We start from the raw sequence: 22,583 nt of genomic DNA on the forward strand, positions 1-22,583 counted from the left end.
CATCTATTTTTTATTAAAGAAAGAAAAATAAGTTTAGTTAGATGTTTCAAATAGGCTTAAATAAGCCCACGGTCTTGACAGTATATTTGTAAAACTGTTTTTAATTTTTTTGGTAAAGTTGCTAGCTCCTGGTTTTGTGACCCAATGGTAGATTGTTCTTAGAATCAAAGGTATTTGGTGTTGTGATTTCTCTCTAGTCGATTAGTCGATTTTTATTAGTGTATTAGTAGTACAGTCCTGATTCGTCCGTCAAGAAAATTGTTGATTTGTATCGCAGAAAAAGGATCCAATCCCTTGGTATGAAGTGCAGATTTCGTAAAACTACTCTGGACATGGTTTACACTGTATTACTTACTTTTCCGAGGGTCGAAATAGCCCCCCACTCCCAAAAACAAGAACTAACTCCAAGGGACTCTTGACAATGCTAAACAATACATTTTTATACCTTTAACAACGCTTTGCTTGGCTCTTTCATTTCGTTCTGAGTCTGAGCTCTTTTTCGTTTTGATTCAGTTCTGGAACGTTTTGGTTGTTGCTCCAAAACAAAGGTCGTTATAAGTGGTCTCTTCATTTTTTTCGTTTGATGAAGATGAATTTGGACGCTGATCTTAAAAGACCAAAGTAAGCGTCAAGGTATGGTGCACAGTAAGTTCTTACCTTACCTTGGTGTTCCCTGTATCACATTCAGAATCATTTAGAATCAGCCCACCATTACTTCAAAAACAAAAATGTCATTTCACACATGAGAGTCATGAATGATGTTATGATACTACAACATTGTCTTGTTCCATAGAAAGCTCTTGTGGAACAAATACCAAAGTTCATTCGCCCTAAGATTTGGGGTATCAGAGACTCCGGGTGATGAAATGTTTAAATTGTTTAAAAACAACGGAATTGGAAGATACATCTCCTCGTTTAAAGTACCAAATAATTTTTCGGCTTTTTAATGCTAGCATAGGCATTGCCAAAAAACTCAAACTGTGCTATTGCTTTGTTATTTGTTTCTTCGTTATAAGCAGTCTTCATTCACTCGAAATATCCGACATCCATTCCCGCTTTGGACAAATTTAGTTTACAACAAATTCTTTCACAATTTCAGAAGTGAAATTAATTAAATTAATTAAAAATAATTAATTAAATTAATATGCTGTTGACCATAGAACTTAGCGAAATGTTTTTGGAAACCCTCTCCATACTGAGAGAGTTAACCGTTTTTAACTATATTTTTTTACCTTCGAATTTTTACTATTTCCATTTTCATTGAGTTGAATTACAAAAGAACTAACGTTTTCAATGGAATGGAACGTTGCCTTTTGTCACATTTGCATGTAAATTTTCTTCAAACGGTGCGAAAAAATCGCCAAGGAGGCGTTTAAACCAAAAGGTTTCGACTATCTAATGAGAAAGCCGTTGCGTGGGGCGTTATTAAATATTAAGAAACGACAATTACTTAACCGTTGGTGCAATATTTTTCTGTCGCTCGCGCTCATCCTTAAGAAAACGCGGCACCCGGTCCCGCAAAGACAACTTTCTATAAGGATCCCTTTCTCCTCGCACTCCACCTTTCTCTCGCTTGCCGATGATTACTGATAACTACACAGCTTTTAGTCTTCACCTCTTCTTCATTACCGGTGCAATCGGTGATGTATTTTATGTGCGGTACGTGTGGGTGAGAGTTTTTTAATTGTCCGTCAATCGAGTTCGAAATGGTGTGGACTTTCAAAACTTGTGTAAGTAAATAATACCTAACCGTGACTATAAAAAGTGCGCTTGCATTTTTTTTACTTATAGTTTGAAAAGTTTTGTTTCATAATCAACACCAACGTACTAACCACAGAGGTTTATGACATTTACACATTTTATTTCAACCAATAATTTTTAAAAAATAACAACATTTATTTGACCAGTAAGACGGGATGGAAGTTAACATTTTTCTTCCTCTTTTTTAATTCTGTTTTGATCAAAATAGCACCACTGGTTGTAATACAAGGAAATCTAACTGATGCTACCCAATAATACCAATGATATTGGTTAACGCTGAAATATCACTGCTTAAATAAAAAAAAAAGAAACTGGTTTTTAGTTCTTTTGTTCTTTGTTGGCTTTTTTCTAGTACATCATTAAAAGATAATAAAAATGACAAGAAATAAAAAAATATGTACGATCCTATACTTTAAACTTCAAAAACCAAACGAATTAGAATTGAACGAAATTTTAATAATGAGAGGAGCTACTAAGGAATAACTACTAAGAATATGGAACGGATTGCCTATGCCAATGATACAGGCACCTTTCAAGCCAACATGTTACAATGATTCAATTCAATTCAATGTGCGCATGCGCGAGCCATTTCAAAACTCGCTTTCAACCAATAACACCGTCTCATTTCAAACCAACCAATAATACGTATCAGATTAAATTTTCAAGAAAAACAAGTGTGCAGATCGCTGTTTAAAAAAAATTTGGTGTATGCGCGGAGAACTTATCATTTTTACGAAAGTATCACAGCCGTCTGGGTCGCATCAGTTTTACAGTATTAATGTGATCTAGCAACTATATGGAAAATAAACATGGATAATTGAAAAAATTGTGAATGTATTTAATTTAAATAAAAATTTAGTTAATTGTTGAAACACACAATTGAAATATTATGTCAAATATAATGTCATCGAAGTCAGTGTACGCATTTTTTCCGTTCTATAAAAGGATGTTTGTGCAACATAAATCTTGCACTAATAAAAATTCTACTAAGCGAATCTATAGAGGTTTGCACAATTGATTTTCATTTTTCTTTCAAAAAAAATCATCGATGCGGTTGGAAAATCACTTAAGATTTTCATAAAGATCATTTATTGTATTATACTGTATTGGCAACATTCTCTACGAAACGATGAGGAATGTGTTTGGAAAAATTGTTGCAAAACTTAGGGACGTAAAAGTAAATTACAAAATAGTAGAAAAGGCTACTGTTAAACAATATCCTGCGGAGCTGTAGCATCCCAGAGACATATATTTCTTAAAGCACAGCATTCGGATATTTCATTATCCATTTGTTTGAATGCCGAATTGTATTTCGCAGATTATTGAAAATACTGTAATTTTTTTTTTATTTTACGACTGTCACAGGCACCTAATGTATACAAATTTTGTAAAGATAGTTATAAAAGTTCAACTTTAAATTTGTATTATATTAATAGGAAGTTCCATTAGTCTAATTGATAATTAAATAATAAGTTGACAATACAATATGGTGATTTGTTTACAATTTTACCATTTTAGGTTTTCTTTTTAAATTCTAAAAATGCAAAAATTTCCTCATTTAACCAATGTTGTATCTCTTGCCGTTTCCATTATCCCAATAGTAATCACTTTAGAAGTAACCAGCTTGTACATTCACCATTCACTAATTTGAAATAACACAATGAGAAAGCAACATGTAAAGTTTGTTAAAAAGGGCGTGGCGGTTATTGTATCTAACATTTGATTAGATTCGGTTCAAAGTTCAGTTTGAATCACTTACATCATTCATTTCACTTGTTATGTAACTTTTAAGTTCTTTTTTATGCTAATAAAAGGGCACGTTAAATTATGGGTGTCTGATTTAATGGGATAAGAGTGCAAAATAAAGTATCACGGAGGAGGAGACTGCAATTTCTGTTATCTTAATATTACATAATAGATGCTGATTCCAGTCCAAACAACGTGGTTCTGGTGTATTGTCAAAAAAATGAAGTAGGTTAACAAAAGTAAAAAAAAACAGTGTATTATGGAAAAAAATCGCCACTTTAGTCACGATCGAAGTGCTGAGGAGCGAGTGCTTAAACTTTCATCTCGAAGCGATACTTCGCACATGCTTAATCAATGCATGCTTGGGTATTTTAGAACAGGGAGCAAAAAAAAGATATTTGTAGATTTTTTAAAAACTGGAAGTTTTTGGCGATTTATTTCTGCATTCGAAAGGTATACTTACTTATATGTGAAAAAAAAAAACAGGTTTATAATTGCAGTAAAGTATTTTGTTTAAAAATACAAAATTTTGACACATTAAAATACCAAATGACTGTTTTGAATTGTTAACTAAGTATACCTCTTTGATGTACAGATGTGTAGATATAGATCGCAAAATACTGACCTCGATTTTTTTTGATTCATGTTTTCTTGTCTTAAAAAAGTAGTGTACCAATTTTGTTTAAAAATTTCAAATAGGTAATCATTTTATTTTATTATTTATTATCATTTTCCAACTTAAGAATCTTGCATTTTTTTTAATATCAACTTTTGAAACAAATTTGATATTATCGATTAATTTTTGACACAAACATTATTATGGAGAAGGAAAAGGATATTTTCTATTATGACGATAGATCTTTTTCTCCTGATTTCAAAAATACATTTCGATAAACCGTTCTTAAATTATTTAAGTTTAAATTTTTGGTTAACTAAACAGATGGCTATATTGAAACCATCAGTTAGAAAAATGGGTAACTCTGGGTAGGAAAAGCTTCAAGTAGTTCTTCTTCTTTATTTCAATAAGTTTTAATTAACCAATAATACTAAAAAATCTGAAGAATAATATCAACAACAACAAACGATAATAAAACCGATAACAGCGATAATTAAAAGAACAATAATGAAAATATAACGTGAAGTGTTTTCTGTATATCCACCTTGATTTCGCAAACATTCTCTAATATTATCTCTCATTTTATGATGAATCGCATTCAAAAATCGATCCGATTATTCGGTTGGCCATCACACAGAAATCCTGTATTTTTAATGGTTAAATTTTATGTGGTTTAGTGAAGGTTGCTTCATCAGCAAACATAATTTTTCTCAAAAAATCGGGCTCCTCTGTTACATGCCTCTACATTTCTTGGCAATATTGTAATCGTTGAATTTTATGCCCTTCAAATAAGCCTTAGAATGGAATAAATTTGTAGGGGTGATATTTATAATATTTTGAAGTGGACTTGTTTGTTTGACTTGAATTGAAAATTGTGCTGCAACAATTGAGATTGAACATTTTTTTCTAAAAATTTTTAATTTTATTTATAATTATTATTCAAACAAGTATTCAAAAGAGAGCAAAATATTCATGTCACATCTTCGTTGGTAACAACGGTTTTCGTTTTTCTACTGAGACTTTTGGTTTCATTAAATTGCTAGATAAAGCGTTTCATTGTGTCAGCTGACGGTATCAGCCACCCAGAATTAATCTAACTATATTGCTGTTAAACTGCAACTATTCATTAATTTTTTAAAGAAACTCCCACAGGCTTCTGTAATCCTTTTTACAAAACTTCTGGAATCCTCCTGCGTCGGTTTTTGATGAGTCGAACTTGCTAACTCGTCTCTACAGATTCTCAAAGAGCCACAAACCAGGATTACCCCTTCGACCTATTGTCAGCATTGTTGGTTCTCCAACATATTCTCTAACAAAATATCTAGCTTCCTTATTAAAACCCCTTACAGAGAAAACTGATGGTTACATTAGATACACAAGATATTCTAGTTAGTTTCGACCTAGGATCCCTCTTTACCACAGTTCCTATTCCTGAAACTCTCAACATCATTTTAGATATATTATAATACGAGAATCTGGAACCAAACCATCTCATCTTAATCGAAAAGTGCTTGTCTGGAAACTAATAATAACCTTCCATTCTTAGATATTATCAATGGAAAATCAGACCTAACACAACACATCACCATCCGACCCAAAAATCATCAGTTATCAACTGCCTTGTTTACAGAGCTGTAAAACTATCTCAGTCCGAGTCACTGAACCTAGAATTAAAACATCTTACCTCTGCTCTTCTCTCTAATAATTTCCACATTAAAGATATTAAGCGTTCGATCAAAAAATACACTTCACCACAACCTCCCAATAGCAATGGGGCCGAAAGCATTCCTACACTTGCCACTGTCGTCCTTCCTTACATTTAAATTATCACTGACCACATATCATTCTAACGTCAAAACCAGATTTACCACTTGTCCAAAAATTTCTCAACATCTTAGGTCCATCAAAGACAAAATTCCATTTGAGATGCCAGGAGTTTACAGCATTCCATGCATATGCGGTAAAGAATATATTGGAGAGACCGGTCGAAAAATGTCAACTAAGCTCAAAGAACACGAAAGAGTCTTACGACTAATACAAATAGACTCACCAGCTGTTGCCGAACACAATCATGAAACCGGATATAAAATTTTATTCGATAAAACTAAAATTATTGCATGTAATCAGTTCTTCTGCCAACGAAAACAACAACCTAATACTCTTAACCGCGACTCAGGTCTTTATATGTCACCAATATGGGAATCAATCATCCGAGATGGTGTTTATGCTCCTCATTTAGCTTATTCAAGTTCAAAAAATAAAAAGCTTGCAATTGTTTCGCAACTTTGCGATGCACATTTGTTTTCTTTTACAAGTCTAAAAGATAATGCTGCAAAGATTATGCAACTTTTCTATTTTTCTACTTTTTGTGGCTGTATGTAAAATATCAAAATTGTCGTCAAAAATGCGTTTTTCTGTGTTTAAGTGAATAGCATAATTAGAATCTAGACTATTGTTTTTAAACGCTCTTTTATGTTCGTTAATGTGTTTCTGTTTGTCCAATATAAATTTTAGGACAAGATCCGCATTTCAACCTGTAGACACCTGATTTTTGAGATTTTGGACATTTCGTTTTATTGTCTTTTATAAATTTTCCTATTGTGTTGTTAGTTCTAAAAGCTATTTTTAAACCACATTTTGACAAATGTTTTGAAACTTTTCACTAGGTTCTCCTATGTATGTAATTGTTTTAAATTGTTCGTGTTCTGTATTAGGTTTCGGATAAATAGTGTTTACTGTGGTCTAGAATTGTTTATTCGTGTTATTGTTATTATAGTAGCAGGTAGTTTGCAAATATTACATTTGACAAAGACACGGTGTTGTCGAAACAATTGTCATGTGAAAATATATAATTTCGTGAAAATCTGAACTTTTAGTTCTTATTTATTTTGAGAAATGGATTTTCATCAAGTAAAAGCCACTTTAGTTCAATGTATCAAAAATTATTTAAAATCAAACATGAGTTGCATGCGTTTCGCCGACGCTCGTGACACCAGACATTCAAAACGGTCAACTTAACAAGTTTTGATATCTAGAATTGTGTGTTTGTTCAAAAAATCTTTATTTGATTATTATCAACAGTTGAACGGAGCCGGAACCGCAATATCGAGGCAGATCGAGAGAAAATCTTTAAATCAACGATGGAATTCGTTGCGGTAATACCACAGGTACCTCCAACCTACGTGTTCCAAGACGTTTTTGCAAGAATGTTATTTCGCTGCCGGTGTTGCTGGTGTCCTCAATTTTTTATACGTATCTCAGTAAGGAAATTCCGCGTGTGTTCTCCACAGGGTTTTGTGTGTCACTGAAATGTTTTCTCGTTATAAATATTTGGTCAACGATTAGACGTTAATTAACCGAGCGGCAACGTTTTCGAAATAGGAAAGCTATATGCGTTCAGACACGGCTAACGTTGATTGTGCAATTTGATAAGTGAAGACGATTAAATTGGTGCGACCAAAGAATTGAGATCGAATGCCTAATTTACCCAAACACCATCTGCTTTTTTCTATTTGAGAACCTTTGAAATAGTATATTATGCAAGAAGTTTCTGAAGAAGTTTGTAAACGTTTGGCATATTGTTATTACATTTTCTACGACATCACAGAAGAAATTACAATTGCATTATGGCTTGATAATTGCAGAACACATTCTGAAATAAATATCTACCGAAAACCACCAATCTTCCTCAACCCGTAACTAAAGTGTTTAATGAAACTGAGGTTTTAAAGTTAGCAGGTTGGTTATTTTAAAACAGGAAAAGTTACATAAAATTTACTCGTAAATGCAGTAAAGTAAAGTTTTTCAAACTAACTTATAGAACAAGGTTTAGTTTCTTAACATCGTAATAACGTAATAACTTTCGTGTGGGATTTGAATATGCCAGTAATATAAAATTAAAAAGCTTCCCTTAGATTTGGCAACACTAAATAAGAAATATTTTTTTCGCCGAATTCTCTTGAACTTTTAACAAGATACTCACAGCGAACGGCCCTGTATAAAGACTCGCTGCCGAGGTATCAGAGATTTATATTATATCCATAATTTTGCACAAAAATATTCTTTTTCCGGCTTTGTTAACTGTTCTTGAGAGTTTAAAGTTAATGTAAATTACTAGTATTAAAATTAAAATAAAGCAATTTTTCGTTCACTTTCGTAGCGTAACCGTTAGGAATTCAGAAAAAGTTTAGTTTTATATACACACTTTTCACAAGTGTGCCACAAAGTAAATAACAAATGTAAATTTATAATCTGATGCTTGACAGGAAATAATATTAATAAACATTAAACGCAAATGGCATTTTGTAAGTTTTTGTGTGGTTTTTGAGTCTTGGTAGAACAGACTTTAATAAAATAATATAGCAATTGATTTACATACAGAATAATATGAACGTGACCTTAAAAGTATTTACTAAATTTAAAAGTATATTTCTGACTCAATTTTAAGTTGAAAATTTCATTTTAACATTTGTCCTAAGATTCTAATTTTCCAGATAAATTGTTTCTTTTTTTTTATCGTATTGTTTTATTAATATTTGACGATATTGTTGCAATTTTGGCATCGTCATTTCGCGTAATATGTAGATTCCCTTTAGTAAGTGGCATCCCAAGGACTTCTTCACCGAATTTATAGCAAAGATTATACCCCGCTATGCTAAAACTACACATAAAACTTGTCTTGACTTTTCTTTGTATCTCGCATCGAAATTGTGGCGAAAAAAGATCAAAAATTAACTTATTACGCTTCCGTAATCAAAATTTAAAAAGAAACAGTTAATATAAATGACGGATTGTCTTCATGTATTTTGTTTACCAAGTATTGCTGATTATTTATTAAATTCGTTAGATTCTAAACAATTTTTTTTTTTTAGTTATTCAAAAAAAACTGAAAAATCACGTAAACCAGAGATGTTTCCTTATTTTTTAACAATAATGGAACGAACTACCAAGAAAAATTAACTCATAAGTTTTATCTTTAATTTAATTTGAAAGAGAAATCGGTGAGGATATTTTTTTTTGCAGAAATCTTTGACACCCTGTATCGTTAACAGACTTCTAGAACACAATTAATCTAGTGATCCATGAATTGGAAATTGGGTCCATCAATATGAGCTAAAACATAAATAATTTTATACATTATACCTTATAAATCAATTTCACCAAAGAAACACAAAATCTGAAAATTGTAAGATAAAAATTAGCAAAATCAAAGGGGATAATTTGCTTCCAGACAAACAGAAGTCAAAAAATATTATACAAAATGGGTAAGTATTTTAATAACGACCTGTCGAAAAAGTGTTGGTGAAATAGCCTTTATGCATATGTAAGCATAAAAAAAGTCATTTCTTGTCAAATTATATATATATATATATATATATATATATATATATATATATATATATATATATATATATATATATATATATATATATATATATATATATATATATATATATATATATATATATATATATATATATATATATATATATATATATATATATATTCTCACGTATTGATTCACGGATGGAAAAATGTGATGACACTATATTCCGGGATATCATCCGTTCGCTCGTTGAACTCCGACTGGAATCCTGCATCCGACTGGAATCCTGCATCCGACTGGAATCCTGCATCCGACTGGAATCCTGCAAATCCTGCATCCGACTGGAATCCTGCAGACGTTTCGCCAAAATCTCACTTGACTTCAATGCATTGAAGATGCCAAGTGAGATTTTGGCCGACTGGAATCCTGCAGACGTTTGGCGAAACGTCTGCAGGATTCCAGTCGGATGCAGGATTTGCAGGATTCCAGTCGGAGTTCAACGAGCGAACGGATGATATCCCGGAATATAGTGTCATCATATATATATATATATATATATATATATATATATATATATATATATATATATATATATATATATATATATATATATATATATATATATATATATATATATATATATATATATATATATATATATATATATATATATATATATATATATATATATATATATATATATATATATATATATATCGGAACACGAGCATTGAAGATGCCAAGTGAGATTTTGGCGAAACGTCTGCAGGATTCCAGTCGGATGCAAGATTTGCAGGATTCCAGTCGGATGCAGGATTCCAGTCGGAGTTCAACGAGCGAACGGATGATATCCCGGAATATAGTGTCATCACATTTTTCCATCCGTGAATCAATACGTGAGAATATATATATATATATATATATATGTATATATATATATATATATACTATATATATATATATATATATATATATATATATATATATATATATATATATATATATATATATATATATATATATATATATATATATATATATATATGTATATATATATATATATATATATATATATATATATATATATATATATATATATATATATATATATATATATATATATATATATATATATATATATATATATATATATATATATATATATATATATATATATATATATATATATATATATATATATATATAGCAAGTTTAACAACGATATCTATTTTGAGATTTCTACAGCTGTACCAAATTTATGTCCAAAACTTTGTGCCCTTCTGATTGATTCTCAAAAAAAAAATTATTGAACGAACTCATAAGCGATTAACCCGCAAATGGATTCCATTGTTATGATTAACAATACAAATAATTCTATGGGAAGAATTCTCACTTTCTTATATGTAGGCAGCTACCTCGTATAATCTGCTTGCGGATGTAAAAGGAGGTTAACAGTTTTAAGCATAATATGTAAGGACGACGGACGTTCTTTGAGAATGAAAGTAATAAAATTTCGTTTTCGTGACTGTACTGAGAAGTACCCATTTTGTGCGATGAAGTCATTGAACGATATTCGCGTAAAAGGCTTTACCAGTGGCACACCTATCAGGGCCTTCGAACGCTCAAGTATTGATATTAACCAATTAACCATCAGCTCACCCAAACCCCGTCCCGTTAATTTTTGGGTTCACTGCCACTGTTTTACTCATTGATTTTTGCATCGCACCGAGTTTATCGGCGGCAGATCCTTCTACAAAAATGGTATTTATAAATCAAGCATGAAACAAGCTAAGCCGTTGCTTTAGTATCGTTTCGCAAATACTAGCAAATTGATTTTCTGTTTAAAATGTCAGCTGGTTGTTTACTGATGTAATAAGATGTTGAACGTGCCTTTAAAACATTTTTCCTTTTTCTCAGGGTTAAATTATTTAACTGGCTTACAAATTTGTTGTTGTAATTCATTAACGGCCATAAACGCTTCTATTAAATTGGTTCTTATGTAATTTTACGAAAAAGTCCCAATTTATGGCCCATATAGTTAATTATTAATAGTGACTTTACGACATAATATTGAAATTTGGACCTTTCATTTCCTTTAAAATATTTATATTTTCATTATAAATTTAAACTGTAAGAAGGCTTGGTAGTTTTGGTTAGTTCAAATCATACTACTATTAGATAACATAGTAAGTTTCGGCGTATGCCTCTACATTTCACCTACTAGCCTGCACTTTGGGCCATTTTCTTTCAAAAAAGCGTTTTCCACTCACTTAAGTTGTTTTCGAGATATAAGTATATTTGAAAAAATGGCGCCGTAAAAATGCCGCATCCAAACTTATTGACGATCTGTCAGCGGCCATGTTGGGTTTTGAATGTCGCAAGGTCATTGGTTAAAAAAAAAACTATATTTTTATTTTATTTATTTACATTATTTAAATCTCGCGCATGCGCATATTGAATGAACGTTCTCAAAATGCTTTTCATAGTTGCTTTATAAGTTCCTGTATTATCGGCATATTTCTAGCAGCTATATGGTACAAAATATACCGAAAATCATAGATGAATTTGATTTTGTGAACGATTTAAATTCATGAAACGTCCTGGAAACATGTGTTTTATTAAACTGGTAATTAAAGTCGTAAGTACCGGTATATTGCAAAAAATATTTTTACAATTTATTGCAACAAAAAGCTTTTTGTGGTGGCTACTCAGTTCGGCTTTTGAAGAAATTAAAATAGATAAATTATTTTTTATACATTTGAGTTATGTTCTTTCTTCCAGAACTAACCAAATTATTTTCGCCAACACTTTCGGTTTTTTCTAGGTTATGCTTTGGTAGTCTAATATCCTTTATCAAATTTAAAATAAAAGTGAAACGATGCTTCACTATGAGCACAGTCTAATGGACGCCACATTGTAACGTATTCTAACAATAAAAAATATAACTGCTAAAGTCATATTTGGTTCGTTTTTTCCTTGTTACTTATTATTATTTATTGATTGCGACTTAAATGAATTGACATTAATTAATGGATTATTTATGCAAAAAAATATGTTCCAGTGTCTTGTTGTCTTGCCTATTGCACCTGATTTCAGCTTTCTGCGTTCTTTACTAATTTCATGCACTCAAGAAAATATCCACTACATCATCAGCAGAATAAATCAAAACGTATCTGGCATAACCTCAGCAAGTTTGATTTTTTATCGACTTTCGCCTTTTCGATGTTTTTGCTGAATTTTAATAGGCGAGGTCACACGTAGCTGCGGATACAATTTTATTTTTTGTACTTTAAATTATTCTTTTAAGGATCGTTGGTTTACAAAAGCTAGCACTATATCAATGCTCTAGGTATTTTTTTTTCTTTTAGCTGCTGCTAACTTATATGGTGTCTATGGTGCTCGCGGCGGATCAACATCGACTGAAAAGGAATGGCAGAACAGGACTTGAAAATATCGCACACCACGTTCGACCCAACTATAACATAGAGAGAAGACTATTAACTGGATTGCAACATTACTCTCCGCCACAGTATTTCCCAGATCTTCCCCGTTCTTATCGTAAAGGTAGACCAAGATCACTCTCCACTCCTCCTTATGCTGTTCAAATGGAACCTTTAATCCATTATTCACAACGTGATCCGTACTACGATACTAACATTTTATCCTCTAATACAGATTACGGCGAAAACGAAAAAGAAGATCCCATCGATCGTGGAGGAAAAGGTGGCACTATCTATATTCCAAACAAACCGTTTATTAAGGTCGTCGAAAAACCCATATACATTAAAGAACCCGAGCCAATCATCGAAATAATCATTAAAGAATCGAACGTCACCCTTCCCCCTCCTCCCACAGAACCTCCACTTCCAATTCCCAAGAAGAAAAAGGAAGAAGTTCAGGTGTTTTACGTGAAATATAAAAAGAATCCCGGCGGCTACGGCAAAGACGCCGTAATTTATGACAAACCCATACCGGCAATTTCACCGGTAATACCGGAGGAGGAGGAGGAACCCGAACCTGAGGAAGAATGGAAAGAATCGAAACCGGGTTACGATCATTACAACGAAATTCCCCAACCTAGGCCTCCCAGCACTACGCTACGAACAATTATTAAACCCGATTCTGAAACTTACCACAGCCCAGGAGGTGACATTAAAGTCACTTTTGGAAAGGAAGGCTTCGATTATAGTAAACGGTCAAGCAAACCTGACGACTACCCCGGTCAGCGACCAGAAAATCACTCGGGTCAGCAACCGAGAGCTCTACAACTGACTTCGTTTTCGGATGTTTACTTTAGAAGGCCAGAACCGACATATCAAAACGCTAATCAATTTGCATCTGAACCCAGACAAGCACAACCGTATAGACCATTTAATAATCCCCCACCACCTTTATCCGGCGGTCACTATTCTGCGCCGCCACCGCCATTTTTCCCGCAACCTAAGCATCCGTTTCAATCCCCAACAAACGTAAAAACCTTTAACTCGCCGCCATACAAATCATCGTTCCCAACATTCTCACACACCATATCACATCCCCCGCCACCACAATTTCAGTCCCATCGACAAAACTTCTCCCAGCATTCGAAACAGCACATTCATTTCGGTGAGGTTCCCGTCCCAGCTCAACGAAAACCCGTCCCATATACACCTTTCGAAAATATAAGGCCGTCTCAACCATCGCCTGTTTTACCTAGCAGCCATCATTTCGGTAATTATCAGTCAGATATCAAACTTGCACGACCAACCACCAACTACCCCTCGGCACAACAGCTGCCTCAAATTAAGCAAAATATACAGCTTAACACGGAGAGCAGGTATCCACCGCAACAACAAAGTCCTGCTGTGCAATCTCAACATAACGAGCACAGATTTAAAAGTGTCAGTGATCACCGGCCTGATGTAACGCACTTCAAAAATCAGCAGAGCGACACAGAATTCCATAAGCAAATAAGTCCGGATCAAATTAGACAACTACAACAACAACACGGACAAAATCATTATCAGTTAGAGCAAAGCCGTATCAGCAATCAGGGGGCTAACATTGAAACTATAAGGAACGCTTTACCGCCTGGAGGAGAATTAATTCATTCCATTCCTAAGTACGAGCAGCACTTGCTGGTTAATCCGTCACCTGGGACGCCGCAAGCGTTACCCCTAGTAAGCCAGAGGCAGCAGTCGGCCAACTCGTTTATTCGAAACAAACCACAAGACGATAGCAATCAGTCTAATACGAGATCGAACGCTATTAGGCAAAATGGTTTTAATCAACCGGGTATTAGTGGAACCGACAACATATCACCAGTAAGACAACCAGTGTCTTACAACAGTACACCCAGAATTTATATTTCGACAACCGAATCTACTACCACCACTAAAGAACCGGAAAAGACCTCCACGAAAGATCCAAAAATCCTGGAAGCTCAGCTTCCAGATGAAGTTCCGGAAGAATTAAGACAACAACTATTGTCTTCAGGTATTCTGAATAACGCTGATATTTCCATTCTCGATTACGATAAAGTGGGAGACATTCCTTTGTCTGCCCTACCCCCTGAGCAATTAGCAAATTTCTACAGTGCCGGTGGTGCTCAACAATTAGCGTCTGCAGGAAGTGAGTCCGTTTACCGATTGAGCCAACCCGATTCGGAGAAAAACGTCAAGAACGGGGAACTTGAAGCTGAAGCTTCTGAAACCAACGAAGTGAGAACAAAACCCGATGGAAAACAACCTGATTCCGAAACTTCCCGAACAGATACTTATATACCAGAAGCATTTCTTAGTGATAATACAAAAGAGGTGGACCCCCTACTGAATGATAGTTCGTACAACAGGTGAGTCTGTGATAAATTTACTTTTAATGATTGCTACTTACTGTAATAAAACAGACGACAAGTTGGGATGACATTGAGTATATTAAATAAACATACTTTCCGTCATGAAAAAATAGCACGTCATGGAAGAATCAAATCAAAGAACGCAAAGTACGAGTTTGATTCACTCCAGCAGTTTTAATAATAAAAATCCAGATAATTGCGTTAGGAGTATCACGAAAAGTAAACATAAGTTTTCCCAATATAGTTTCCGAACTTTCTTGATAAAATTCCGAGTAAGTATAAGGACGCTTTGAGACGTCAAAATGTGGTCAGTAGTAGCACGGCCTTCATAAAAGAAGCATTACTTCTTTTGCTCCCGCGAAGATGACAAATTGTTGAAGTATCCTATTGTAAATGACCATGTGAAGTTCGGAACAATTTAATTGTTTTTCATTACTAGTTAACTCCTGAAAATGTAATAACAGTCACTTTTGTATTCTCAAATCGGCTCCGTTTGATCAACTACCCAAGATGTATCAACTTCACAGGCTTCAACAGGCAGCAATTGTTAACCAAAAACGCCCGACGTTTTCTAACCAATTGCTGCTTCGAAAAGTCGCCCGTCTGAAACTGGCCTAAGGACTTTCTCAAAATTCGAAAAAATGCATATTTGCATAATGAAATTTGGTCAATTCGTAAACTCTATGGAGTTATATTTCTAAACATTCTGAATTTTTTTCAATTGTCTGCTTCGATATTTGTTTATTTTGATAATTTTTTTCAATTTTAAAGTGGTAGAATGAATACCTGGCGTAACCAAAGTCTTACATGCCGCAGAAAATCCCGGTTTCCCAAAATGTGTAATGTTTCACAGACCGTGAAGCACCCCGTATACTTCCTTAGAAAAATTTCAATTATTTCTCTTCGGAATAAACGATGGTAACATAAAGTAATTGTTTGAAATTCAATGATTACTATTACTATTCTTATTTCCTTCCTTTTTTAAAGAATTCCTATTTTCATATAATTAAAAATGTCACTGGTTTAGCTTCTGCAAAATACTACTTTTCGTTGATAATTTCAAAATTTCAGTATTAAAAAATTAGAACATGGAAGATAATAGACAATTTTTGTTTCACTACTTGAATATTGTTTGAAGTGGTCAAAAAATATTTAAGCAATCCCAACGATATATAAGTTTATTTACCTATTTGTGTTAGTTGCATCACCACAGTGAGTGGGAAAGTTTTACCCGTTAAATATATTATCAAAACATTTCAGTCAAAAAAAAGTCAGTATAAAGACGAAGGTAAAAGTTATTACTCAGCTTATTACAATATGTCATTGTGATGATTTTCAAATAATAGTTAATGCTAGTCTTCCTAAAGCAGAAAATGAGCCGTTTGCACAATACTCTCTTATAAGAAAAGTCATTGTAATCACAATCACTATATGCTTGAAAACAGATGCTCGAGGTGAATGTTTTATTAATGTTTATTAAAAATGTATTACGTTCTTATACTTAGACCCATTTCAATTTTTCAAGTTAATAACAATTTAAAATATATACTAGAAGATAAGTGGCTTTCAAAATTTAAACGGGAACATATATCTTATAATTCTTGATTTATAATAGATCAGTTCGACATTTTTTTGCTTTTCCCATAAATTTAGTTTTGAATTAAACACGTTCTTTTTTAATTTTCTGTGACGCTCTACACCTATCTATTCAAAAATACCCCTTCCTAATAAATTTGTATAATTTACGTTGGCTTAATTTTTGTATAGGTACCTGCCTCTGAGAATTAGTGGCTCGCAATTCCCATTGGATGTTGCGAATCTCAAAGGCAGAGAAATTTCGGACGTAGTGGTACTGGCACCTGTTACTGATGACCTGTCTGCCTCAGACAAGTCCATTGAAATTAAATCGGAAAACTATTTGGACCTCATTGAAAACAGCCACTTAAGAAAACTGCTTGAAAATACAACGTCGGAAAATTACAAAACGTATCTCCAAAGCGAAAAAAATACTACTCCGTCAAAACAATCGGTTATTCTACTCGTTACTCGGTAAGTAAATATTTGTTAACAAAATTCAATTACAACAAAAAATGTTCAGATTTTCACACTTATTTAGTGATTTATGACAGCTGTTTCGGCAATACCGTGCGTCTATCCAAAAACAAAATATAACAATTTTGCCACACATATATATAAACAGAAAGTCATAGATTTTTAATTACCTGAATAGGGTTATAAATTTAAATTTAACAACGGAGACACATTTAAATTCAATTGGTCATTAAGAAATAGATTCGAATATCTCACTTTGTTAATCTCCATAGCTTCCAACAAATGTAGTTTTTTAATTTTTGATTGACTTATACATTTCTGAATTTAAATGAATGGCATAGGTGGAATCCTAACTTTTATTTTTATACGCCCTTTTACGTTCGTTTATGCGTTTCTTAAATGTTCCACCCGTTTGTCCGATATACATTTTCGGAAAACATCCACATTTCAACTTCTAGCCTCCGGATTTGTGAGCTTTTCGCAACTTAGTTTTATTGTTTTTTAAAAAATGTCCTAGGGAGTTTTCAGTTTTAAAAGCAACTTCAAAACCAAATTTCTTCCAAGGTTCTCCTATTTATTTTATTGTTTTATAAATTTTATGTCCGGTATTTAATATGGGATAGATAGAGTGCAGAGTTATTTGAAACTGATTTTTAGTTATAATTTTATCTATCAAATATCAAAATTTTCTGTGGAAAGTGGTATATTAAATAGTGGACGAAGTGGGTTTCCCATAATTAATCCGTCTTTAGCAAAATAAAGTTGACCATTAAATTCAAAATAATTTTATTTTTAAATTTTATTTTATAAGTCTTGTTTTATGATAGGGTTGAATTGTCTTTGAGTGAGAATATTGTCTATTATGTTTATTGCGCCAATTGGTGGAATGCTAGGAAATAGATTTTGTCTTTAACCTTGTTAATTAGTTCCAAGTTTAAAGGCAATATGTTATTCTAATATTTTTATTAATTTTGTTGAGAATTTAACTGATGGTGCTGTTACAAAAGAAACTACAGACCTTATTGCCATATCCTCTTTGTGTATCAACATCTTGCATCGATGTTAGATATGTCATTAGGATCATTAGTCCAAAAATAGAAAATAGGGCTGAATATTTGAATTAATAAACATCTTAGTTTTGATGTTCCGTACAACAACCAAAACTAACAAATAGAGTCACACAAATATTTGAGGTGGTCAGAATATCTGGCGATCGCTCCGCCAATAAAAAGTAATAGCTGCATCCACAGCAATTTAACATTCTAGCGACTGCATTTTTTTTTTGAAAGATTGTGACATTGGATGATTACACTACTTACAGCGGCTTTTTAAATCTACTAGAAAAAAATGTAGCTTATTATTTTTGCTTCTTCTTTTCAGCATTGCAGCAGATCTCATTGAACACATTTTGGTTAAATTTTGTGCGTCACCAATAATATATGTATTATTATAGCGTTATGTTTTAGGATTCGATATTTTGTTTGCTGTTTAACCTGTGATTCAACTTAACATTTAAAATTCAAAATACACGGAAATGTAGCGTGTTAGGGAAATTCAACATTATGCAATTAGTAGATAAGCTCACAGATACCAAAACTGTTAGTTGACCTAACCATAGATCTTCGTTAAATTTTGCCATATATTTCCATTTATTTTGTTCTCAACTTGTCTTGTTTTATGATAGGGTTGACTTGTCTTTGAGTGAGAATATTGTCTATTATGTTTATTGCGCCAATTGGTGGAATGCTAGGAAATGGATTTTGTCTTTAACCTTGGTAATTAGTTCCAAGTTTAAAGGCAATATGTTATTCTAATATTTTTATTAATTTTGTTGAGAATTTAACTGATGGTGCTGTTACAAAAGAAACTACAGACCTTATTGCCATATCCTCTTTGTGTATCAACATCTTGCATCGATGTTAGATATGTCATTAGGATCATTAGTCCAAAAATAGAAAATAGGGCTGAATATTTGAATTAATAAACATCTTAGTTTTGATGTTCCGTACAACAACCAAAACTAACAAATAGAGTCACACAAATATTTGAGGTGGTCAGAATATCTGGCGATCGCTCCGCCAATGAAAAGTAATAGCTGCATCCACAGCAATTTAACATTCTAGCGACTGCATTTTTTTTTTGAAAGATTGTGACATTGGATGGTTACACTACTTACAGCGGCTTTTTAAATCTACTAGAAAAAAATGTAGCTTATTATTTTTGCTTCTTCTTTTCAGCATTGCAGCAGATCTCATTGAACACATTTTGGTTAAATTTTGTGCGTCACCAATAATATATGTATTATTATAGCGTTATGTTTTAGGATTCGATATTTTGTTTGCTGTTTAACCTGTGATTCAACTTAACATTTAAAATTCAAAATACACGGAAATGTAGCGTGTTAGGGAAATTCAACATTATGCAATTAGTAGATAAGCTCACAGATACCAAAACTGTTAGTTGACCTAACCATAGATCTTCGTTAAATTTTGCCATATATTTCCATTTATTTTGTTCTCAACTTGTCTTGTTTTATGATAGGGTTGACTTGTCTTTGAGTGAGAATATTGTCTATTATGTTTATTGGTGGTTTATTGAAATTGGTGGAATGCTAGGAAATAGATTTTGTCTTTAACCTTGTTAATTAGTTCCAAGTTTAAAGGCAATATGTTATTCTAATATTTTTATTAATTTTGTTGAGAATTTAACTGATGGTCCTGTTACAAAAGAAACTACAGACCTTATTGCCATATCCTCTTTGTGTAATTTAATTAAAGAATATAACTTTGGAGGTTGAGGATTCACGATTATTAGTTGGTACTTTTCCCTGTCATTAAAAATGATGAATCTGTAATTAAAGTTTAGATTGATTGATTAATTATATTATTATAAAGTTTCTGGATTCGAGGGGCATCATTATCATCAATCACAGTTTAATATTATGATTTGAACTGAGGCAACATATCTCGTTCCTCCTCCTCATGGGACGAAAAAAGTAAAGCAGTAGTCGTCCTTCCATAATTCTTCCAATGTAGTAGGTTAAAAATAAACTCACAAATGACTATCCTTCTAATAGTTACAAAGCCTTTTGAGTAAGATAAGACTTCAATTGGAATTAGCACGTAGCAAAAATTTTTATTTTTAGTGCCGGTGCCACTTCCAAGGAGAAAGAAATATTTATGTTTGATGTAGCTACTGGTACGGCAAATAAATTAAGCGGAGAGTTATCGTCAGCTTTTGTGGAGGTAGCTGAAGCAAATTCTCCCAACGAAGACCCGACAGCGACAACCGCCGAAACGGAAACACTCTCTGCAAATTTAGAACATTCGAAAAGAACAGATACCAAAACTTCAACCCCAGAATAGGTAGGTTATTACGTATATTATGTAAAGTTTTTAGTATTTATTAATGGGCAAAATTTTCATATAGGCTATATGCTAAATACTCCAATTTATAATCGCTTTAAAAACTTAATTAAATTGTTATAACAACATTTTTCGCTATATTTATTCTTCTTGATATGTTGACGTTCGCCGGTGAATTTATTCGTGCGTTTTGCAAAAGTGTACCCAAAAACTAGTCTTCAATGTAATATGATTATAAACTTTTAAAATACGAAATACATCTACTTACCAAATAAATTTAAACATTTCCAAAATTAATGTTGTATAAACTCTGTTTTATTTATAATCCAGTACTGTCTTTTTTGTGGATGGTGTTTATTCAAATGACTCAAACTACCAAACGAATCCGTGAGAAAATATGGACTTATTTATTTTTTTCAAATTTTAGGTCGACCGCAAAAATTTTAAGGAACCTGGACAAATAAAATAGGAGATTTCAGACTTTTACAACTGGTTGAATGGTGGTAGTTTGTAATTTACCAAACGTCTTTAGTCCTTTGCCATTTTATTAGTACATTCAGACGGTATTCTTAACTGCTTAATTAAAATTGCGTATACAATTTGCGTTACTGTGTTTTATATTTGTAAATACCTAGCCATAAGTATGAAATGGACGTACTATATTTATTAAATGTACTAATTTTCCATCCGTTCACCACTATTTTTTGAAATAGAGGTGACAATAATAATTGTATGCATTACGCGCAATTATATTGTCAATTGTGAATGTAGTAATATAAGTACATATTTACTTCTGTACAGTGTACGACATTTATAAATAAAGTACATATTTTTTTAGGATGATTTTGATTTAATATTATACAGGGTTTTCCGCGGTAACCGTCCACTAGAAGTTTTATGAGAAACAAAATAGATTTTCTTGTGAAACCTGGTATATAATTGGCCCTGACGTACAATTTAAAAATATTTTCGCCTATGAAATGTTAACGGTTCTACCCAAAATCGAAGGCAACATTAAAATGTTAAATGGAACATAATTATTGCATTTTGTTTTCGAATGCGAAACTTTCGCTAATTGTTCCTACACTTATGTAATATTTTATGCAGGGGACGCTGAAAAAGTACACCCTTGAAAGAAATATAATAATAGTCATTTTTTTAAATGCATACCTACATGTTTTTCAATTCCATTGACTAGGCCAACAAATTATCTACAAAATGATTATATGTGTTCCGATACCTATCTCTTATTGTTTTCTAAGAAATGAAAGATATTCTCTATTGTCATACAGCACGAATAACAATTTACGTGTTTGGCGCCCTTATAAAGATTACGCAAGGTTTTTTATTGTAACTCATTATGCAGAAAAGTATTGTCAGGTGTCAATCAATTGAAGATCCTTGACGAAGAATTACAAAAAAAGGTGTCTAGGGTATCAATGACGTCAAATTTGTAGTCTTGAAATTATTCAAAATAATCCATATTATTCTATTGAAAATTGTTCAAAATATTTGCCTCCTATTAACCGTACTAAATTCAGAAGGTATCAATAAGATTACTTTCATGCTTATCATGAAGCCTCTACGCACGTAGCGTAAAAAGGATTATGTAAATTTAATACCGTGTCCGCTCTCCATCGAGATTTTGCTCGGCGTACAGAATTTTGCGAGATATTCCTAATTTCCAAAAAGACTCAGATTTCTTTCGTAAAACAGTTTGGACTGAAGAAAACAAATTTATAAAGGAAGGTATTTTTAATAGACACAATCGACATCTTTGGGCAACAGAAAATCGACTCACATAAATAATATTGACCATTCAATTGTTCGATTCATTAAAACCAGCTCAAATAGAGAGCATGAATACTTACATTAATTTTTACA

General features: G+C 32.6%; 1 protein-coding gene across 3 annotated transcripts; it reads left to right on the top strand.

The window, feature by feature from the left end:
- The first annotated feature begins 1,594 nt into the window (after positions 1–1,594).
- Positions 1,595–21,542, top strand: LOC132706723 (bromodomain-containing protein 4). 3 transcript variants are annotated; one of them, XM_060678231.1, is made up of 6 exons: positions 1,595–1,730; positions 12,818–13,013; positions 13,125–15,279; positions 17,050–17,331; positions 20,480–20,699; positions 21,127–21,541. In XM_060678231.1, the coding sequence occupies exons 1-5, from the start codon at positions 1,707–1,709 to the stop codon at positions 20,697–20,699; spliced, it is 2,877 nt and encodes a 958-aa protein (XP_060534214.1). In that variant the 5' UTR covers positions 1,595–1,706; the 3' UTR covers positions 21,127–21,541. The 3 variants fall into 3 exon arrangements, with proteins under 3 accessions (XP_060534214.1, XP_060534197.1, XP_060534205.1); XM_060678214.1 differs by having other exon boundaries at positions 12,818–15,279; positions 21,127–21,542; XM_060678222.1 differs by lacking the exon at positions 1,595–1,730 and adding an exon at positions 12,304–12,412 and having other exon boundaries at positions 12,818–15,279; positions 21,127–21,542.
- The last annotated feature ends 1,041 nt before the right edge of the window (positions 21,543–22,583 follow it).

Source organism: Cylas formicarius, unplaced genomic scaffold (genome assembly GCF_029955315.1).
Source record: "Cylas formicarius isolate icCylForm1 unplaced genomic scaffold, icCylForm1.1 PGA_scaffold_10__41_contigs__length_53128322, whole genome shotgun sequence".
In the NCBI taxonomy this organism is placed as follows: Eukaryota; Metazoa; Arthropoda; class Insecta; order Coleoptera; family Brentidae; genus Cylas; species Cylas formicarius.

Bases quoted from the DNA above. Each gene is read 5' to 3' on its own strand.
- LOC132706723 (XM_060678214.1), top strand. From the start codon at position 1,707: ATGGTGTGGACTTTCAAAACTTGT. The intron at 1,731-12,817 runs GTAAGTAAATAA...TTTTTCTTTTAG, and splicing joins TGTGGACTTTCAAAACTTGT to CTGCTGCTAACTTATATGGT. The intron at 15,280-17,049 runs GTGAGTCTGTGA...ATTTTTGTATAG, and splicing joins AATGATAGTTCGTACAACAG to GTACCTGCCTCTGAGAATTA.